We start from the raw sequence: 7,247 nt of genomic DNA, 5'->3' as shown, positions 1-7,247 counted from the left end.
CCCCCCCCCCCCCCACCCAGGTCTCACCAGCGCATGAGCTGTGGGCTCCTGGCAGCTCTCTCGGCTCCCCCTGAGGTTCCCCTGGTTCGAGAAACCCCCCTGTGCACTGTACTAGAGCAATCCGCTGCGGAACCTGCTGGCACCGCAGCTGGCTCGCCTTGGAGACTGAATGCTAGTTTTGGTTACACCACGCTTAAATCTCCCACCATTGCTCCTGGCACCACCAAGGTCTCTTCAGCCACTGCCACGGCCGTGTCAACTGAGCCAGCCCAAGTGACTTTAGAGCTGAGATCCTGCTCTCTAGCTAAGCTCAGATAAGACATCAGATAATACATTATTGAGGACAGAGGCATTTCACTTTGCAGAACTGCATCTAGCACAAGTGAAATAACTTATTATGTGATCTAACCTAATTATTCTTCTCAACTCTTGTCCAAATGAGTGTTTCACTCTCTGTCATTTCTTAAATACTTTTTTACTCCCACTCTGCAGTCTTAATAAATACTATGTGTCTTCAGACCAAAACTCTGTTGTGACAAAAGGGACAAAGAAAGACTAAAGAGCTTTACTGCGACTAAACTGGAGAAAGGAGGGAGGAAAAAGCTGGTAGAAACAAAGGGCAGAGCAAAGTGTCTGTCCTTTTTCTGCTTTTTCCTGAATCATATTAGAGTCTGGAAACCAAAATATTCTGCAAATTTTTCTTTTCTTCAGCTTGTGGATTAGATGTGGTCTAGTAAAGCCAGGCCGGAATGTCCATGGGCCAAGAAATCCTAACAATTGCCCACGTGACAGGAACAATTTCATTCGTTTTCTGTGCTATATATGTGCATATATATGTGCTAACACTGAACTGTACTACAACCATTTTCATTCAAAGTAGTTTTCACCAATAGGTAGTTTCCACCACAAGTTATTTTGGTTTGACATTTTTCAGATTGTTCACTTTTCTAAACAAATATTTACTTGTAAGTTGCTTGACCTCAAAGGCCCATAGTGTTGTAATGAATGTTATAACAAATAGCTTTTTCCCCAGCTATACCTTATTAATCATTTAGAAACCTATTATTCTTCAAGAGCAGGTTTTTTTTCTTGATGAAAGAAACAAAAAGGCTATCTTTCATTGAATAGCAATGTTTAGAAATACCTCCCTTGAAAGTGCAGGTCTACTCTTTAAAAAGTCTTTAGCATGTAGGACCCATGTTTATTTTTTGTTAGTGATCTTTATCAAAAATTTTCAGGGTAGAAGTAAAATAATGTTTTGCTATCTGCTGCTTCAAAAGTCACTGAGTTGGTTGGAAGCAAGGACACAGATGGTTGTATAAACTGCTTCTGTTTCATCCAGCCTATTTAATTCTTGTTTCTCTCTACTTAATAAGTCTAGTGCTTAATTTACAATCTAGTAGAGCTTAATCTAAGCTAAAGTCCTTTTGGTCTTTGAGGAACTCCCTAATAGCTCTTAAGATGCAGGTGTATCCCACTCAGGGCTCTGGCTGACTCAGGTTTCAAACTCAGAGGCCTACAGCCAAGGTGAACATAGCAGCTCCAGGTTATGGAGCATGAGTTAGCACAAGGCTTAACTCTAGTCTCAGGAGAACCTTGGGAAGGAAGATCTCATTGCTTACTACAGGTCTAGACTCTTTAGCAAAACAACCAGCATTTCTACATTGCTCTGAGGTTCATCTTGCCAATGGCAGACCGTGAATGCAGTGGGGACTGACCATTCTTGACTAAGAATGCCCCTTAGCAGCACTGAAACAATGCCTGGGGTAGACCATCAATCATGTCTTTGCAAGTCACCCTCTAGCATAATACTTCTCATTTTAATAGCCTTTTACCTATCCCATCCAGCAGTTAAGCCTCTTCCAGCTGAACACTGCTGCAATATAAGATTGTTAACTCCTCTCTAGGACTAAGTAGTGACCAAGATACTTTCACTTTGTGTCAGCCTGCAAGTCTTCATCTGAGCTGCTCTTCCTCCTTGGCTTGATTACAACCCAGAATTTGAACTTAAATTGCAGGTTAGGGCACAAAGATGGATGTCATCTTTGCCTTCTGAATACCAAGAAACACCTGCTTTTTTTTACAGCAGAACTCTTTGTTTCTGAAATACCTTTAAGGATAATAGTGGGAGACCCCCCCTGCCCCATTTGTGTTCTGCGTTTTAAAAGTGTAATGATAAACAATTACTCTCAAGACTGTCCAGTTCTCCTGCTCTTGAGTCTTCTGTGCTCAGGGTGGGGTCAGAAGAAAGAAGGCAGATAGATAGCCAATGGAGGTTATGATTCAACAGGATAGGAGCTCAATGAAGAGTAGTATCAGAAAATGTGCAATATGAGCTCGCCATGCCAGCACAAATTTGTTAGAAGAATGTTGACAGGGTGACTTCATGTTAGTAGGCTGTATGTCAGATCAGGTTCTGTGTGTCACACTATTCTGACTTCAGACTAATTCAGGTATTGCACAGCCATTACAAAAACAAAAACAAAATAAAAGCAAAAGGCCTGTAGAAGTTGTGTGTCATGTGCTTTGGCTAATTCAAGAGAAATGCACAGTGTGTCCATGTCTCTCATCCAGGTCAAATGTATAGTGCTAGATGACCTGGCATTTTCCACATTTGGTACTAATGATCATTGAAATATAGCTTGAGGAGAAGTGCTTTGTCAGACTTATTTGATATTTTTCTCCAAAACAGAAAACTTCACTATAGGTTTTCTTGGGATCTGAGGATGGCAGTATTCTAACCAGCTGTGGGGACAGATACTTACAGTAAAAAGTTCACATCAGATGAGTAGATTTTGGTGAGGTCTGGAAATGCTTTGAGTCCAGTATTAAAAATACCGCTGAAAGAGAGAAGAAACAGAAAGAATTACATGTACTGGATCCCTGAACAACAACAAACAATGTACTGAAAGCATTCAACAGTGCAGGACAGTTATTTCAACCTCTCTATTGCCAATCAATTCATTTATAATCAACTGTCCAAAATATAAGGGTGTAAGAACAATTAAAAAAAATCAAAATACCAGATTTATGATAAATTATAGAATCTAAAAAATAGGAACACAGAATAATAAGACAGCTAAGCAGATCTGCACAGGGAAGTAGCCTGTGAGGTGGATAGGGAGAAAAAAAATTATAACTCTGGATTCACTTGAGAGATTAGGGCTGCTTCAGACAATAGTCTGGGCCCCCAAATCCTCTACCTTTCATTGAGGCTAAAAAGGGAAACTGTCTTCAAATGTGAATACAGGTAATGCCCCTTATTTCTGAACTCCTGTAGAGTGGAAATAACTTAAAAAAATATAGTTCTCAATTTTTAAAACTATTCTCCTGAAATGAAATTATTTTGACTACTTTCTTTTTATTGCTTCCAGATCTATAGGAAAAATCTGGAAAAATCTTTCCTCCTTGCCGCTACCCCCACCACACACACACAGGGCCCTTTCTAGAGTCTTCAAAACATTACTCAAAATCGCAGAAGTTATTCTCTTTCTCATCTGTCTTCCCTATGCTATAATTTTAGAATTTCATGGTTTGGTTACTCTGTGCTGCTCTTTAGATACTTCAGGGGAATACAGAGAATTCTCCAGGATTTCTTTCTGCCATACAGGTCATATCAAATCAGGTGTCTATAGATGGGCTTGTCACATTTAGCTGATAGGTATGCTTTAAAACCCTGTGTAAATATCTAGAAACATAAAAGATGTGTATATTTCTGTTGTGTCCCTTCTTCCCACTATTCCCTATAAAAATATAGTAAGACAACACTTACCATAAAAAGAAAGATAACTGTGGAATTTTGCCAAGGAAACATTAGTGTATTCCAGACATTTAATGGATAAGAAGAATGGCAAAATTACTGATGAATTTGTGAACAAGTTTTCCTTTCCTGCAAAAGTATTCAAAGTTCCAACCCCTACCCTAGCTGGCTTTCTGTCATTAAAATAAAGCAACAGGGAAAAACATTGCAATCAGCTCCAAAATGAAATGCAAAGAAACAAAACTGCTATAGTGTAGAGTCATCTGTGAGGCTTAAGTGCCAACTTGTTACAGGTGCTAAATACTTACAGGTATTTCAAAAGTGGGAGGTTCTTAAAGGCATCTGGATCTATGTAATCCAAGTTTCTAAGATTTCGAATTTCACTGTAAAAAAGGGAGGAACATTACCACATTGATCATTAATATTTAATTATCATAACAGAACACAGCAATGTTAAAATGAAATTTCAGGGACCTAATTCCTCCAATGAGTTTTTGTACTGGCCAGCACTAGCTCAAGACCACTATGCATTCTGAGCAATCTTACAATGGTGAATTATCACCTGGATAGATCCTGTCCTGGAGACTGGCTAGTTTAAGCAAGGGGGGAAGAAGCACCAGAGATTTGATTATGGATCCTTTGGCTGCATGGTCCTAAAATCAAAGCAATAGCCTGTGGTAATGGCTATTACTTTGAACATGGTGAGTTTTGTGTCTGCAAAGTTGAGTAAACAGAAGAAAAGTTAAGCAAAACTTTCAATATTGATGTATAATAATTCTATCAACTTACAACCATCTATTTAACTTATAATTTTATGTCCTATTTTTCTGGTTACTTCCTTCATGTCTCTAACAGTATTTTGTATTACTTTTCCTGTCTCTGTTACAGAACTCATCAGTGGATCCAAAAGATGGCTCAGGTCACTTAAATTAACTCCATTCCGAGACTTGAAATGGACACACCATTCACTATATAGCCATGCCCAGCAGTATATAGGATAGTGTATCTCTTTGCTTTATATTGATGCAAAATGTAACATAGACTTCATTCCTTACATCTTCTGTCCACAGTTACGTCTTTAAATACTTCTACCCAGGTGACAGCTTGGTCTGCAGATGCATTTTAGACTGCACATTGAAGAACCAGCCTGACACTGATCATGGCTATGGCCATGCTGGGTGCTTTCTGTAGGTGTGTTTTTGTGGGGCTGCTGCCCCTCCAGCCATCATGATCATTGCCTGACATCATGACTCTTCCTCATTTTTCCGAAATGTTTGTCTCTGCCCTTAATGCAATTTTTCTCAACCGTTCTCATTCTTCTTTTTTTCAGCAGATTTCTTTCTTTTCTGTCCATAATGACAGTCAGCAGTCTGGCTGCACCAATCAGACTGTGCTGAAATTCCCTCTCTAGACTCAGTAGACCTACCAAATTTTCATCTTTTCTGAAAAAACCCACCCCCCACCCCCATCACATGCACACTTTTCCTTTCCTGGCCTCTTTACTGTCTCCAGAAGGGGACAGCCCTTTTTGCATGTTTGCTTCTATTTCTTTACCTTAAACCAGCTCTGGACACTGGTCTTATACCTCTGATGAAAAAACTTTCAGCCCTTCTTAATATAGAAACCATATAGAAAGTACAGTGCCAGTCTTCCTCCTGAGACTAACTTTGGAGCAGTGGGCTGAGGGAAGCACTTCTTGCTACTTATATAGAGAAATTTGGTGAAGACGACAGGTATAGATGGCATGGTGGTGCAGGTTGTGTGGGTGATGTTCTGGTTTTAAGTCAGTCCAAGAAGTGGTGCTACTGGGCAGAAACCAATAGTATTTAATTTACCATGCCCTAACAGTGCCAAGTAACCTACACAATATAGGTATCCGGAAGTTGGGTTTTAAGGATACCTCTGCCACTGGAATCATTCTTACAGGATAAAATCAACCCAGCCAAGTTGTCTGAGAAATAAAAGTGGGAAAAGAGACATAAGACAGTAGATAAATCAGTATGTAGATACAGGTACCAAGACTTCAGCCTCTCTATACACTGTTGTACTGACAAAACAGTTCTGCTCCACCTTTCAAGTCTTCAGTTTTTACTCTGTTTACTCCAACATTGCAGGGAGACAAGGATTTACCTTTTACTTGCATGTTAAACTGATGTAATTAATAGCTGTACTACTGCTATTACAGTGCTATATTCAAATATTCTTCATGTCTGTTAGCTACTTTGAACAGTACTGTTTCTGTATTTAAAAAAAATCTTCTCAGTGTCAGTCTCTTGCTTCTCTCAAATTATTTTAGTAATTATTTTAGTAGCTATCACACTCCCAACAGTGGAATTTGCTCCATAAACTTTAACTGACATGTTTTTTTCTGTCACTGACTACATTTAAAATGCTGGACTCATGAGCTTCCTGGCCAGATATTCCTTTGTTGTGGACCAAACATATTCCAGGGAAAGACAGTCTTCAGATCAACCTTCAGCCTGGAAATGGATAATGCATTGGAATACCATAGAGTCATCAGGTTTTGGCTTGCTGCTATTCATAGTACTCTGCGTAAATGATTTGGATGAGGGTACTGAAAGTAAGAATTCGAAATCTGCAGATGGTAGTAAAATTGGAAGCACAGAATAATGCAATGAGATTCAATCAGATTTTGATTTATTAAGTAACTGGGCCATGAGAGGGCATGTGCTGTTTAACAAAGGCCAATGAAAAACTAATTAATCTGGGAATAAAAGATTTAAAACTGCCAGATGAGACAGTTGGCACAGTAATCAGAGAAAAGCTTAAATAATGTGAGTGAGGAAATCAATATGATTCAACTGAACGTTGGTGAAAGGTTTACGTCCCTGCTGTTTGATTTCCTTGAATTGGTAATGCTGGAATTAGGGAAGAAGTATGCCTTAATATATACTGTATTTATATTTGCATTTCATCCTACACTTTGTATTACAGGGGTTTCTTAAAGCCCAAAAGGAAGAAAAGGGCCCATTGTGGTAGGCACTACAGAAATCAAAAGCAGACAGCCAGTTGCTTAGAAGTGTCTAGTCAAAATAGATGAGAAAAAGGATGAGAGGTATAAAAAGGTACAAGGTTGTCATGGTTTAACCTCAGCCGGCAACTGAGCACCACACAGCCGCTTGCTCACTACCCCCCCGCCCCTGGTGGGATGGGGGAGAGAATCGGAAGGGTAAAAGTGAGAAAACTCGTGGGTTGAGATAAAAACAGTTTATAAAATACTACTTATTAAATATTAAAATACTACTACTACTACTAATAGTAATAATAAGAAGAAGAATATACAAAGCAAGTGATGCATGATGCAATTGCTCACCACCCGCCGACCAATGCCCAGCCAGTCCCCGAGCAGCAGCCCCCCCGGCCAGCTTTCCCCAGTTTATGTACTGAGCATGACAACACATGGTATGGAATATCCCTTTGGCCAGTTTGGGTCAGCTGTCCTGGCTGTGCCCCCTCCCAGCCCCCC

General features: G+C 39.7%; 1 protein-coding gene across 3 annotated transcripts in view; it reads right to left on the bottom strand.

Moving 5' to 3' along the window:
* Positions 1 to 7,247, bottom strand: part of TSHR (thyroid stimulating hormone receptor) — an 87,583-nt gene that overhangs the window by 30,466 nt on the left and 49,870 nt on the right. For all 3 annotated transcript variants that reach the window (XM_009280751.1, XM_009280752.1, XM_009280753.1), the window contains 2 exons: positions 4,069 to 4,143; positions 2,766 to 2,840 (listed from right to left, as the gene is read on the bottom strand). In XM_009280751.1, coding sequence (XP_009279026.1) covers positions 2,766 to 2,840; positions 4,069 to 4,143 — 150 coding nt within the window. The remainder of the gene's footprint in view (positions 1 to 2,765; positions 2,841 to 4,068; positions 4,144 to 7,247) is intronic.

The sequence above is a fragment of the Aptenodytes forsteri genome, unplaced genomic scaffold (genome assembly GCF_000699145.1).
Source record: "Aptenodytes forsteri isolate BGI_AS27 unplaced genomic scaffold, ASM69914v1 Scaffold193, whole genome shotgun sequence".
Classification (NCBI taxonomy): domain Eukaryota; kingdom Metazoa; phylum Chordata; class Aves; order Sphenisciformes; family Spheniscidae; genus Aptenodytes; species Aptenodytes forsteri.
This window is presented reverse-complemented; position numbering and strand designations above follow the sequence as displayed.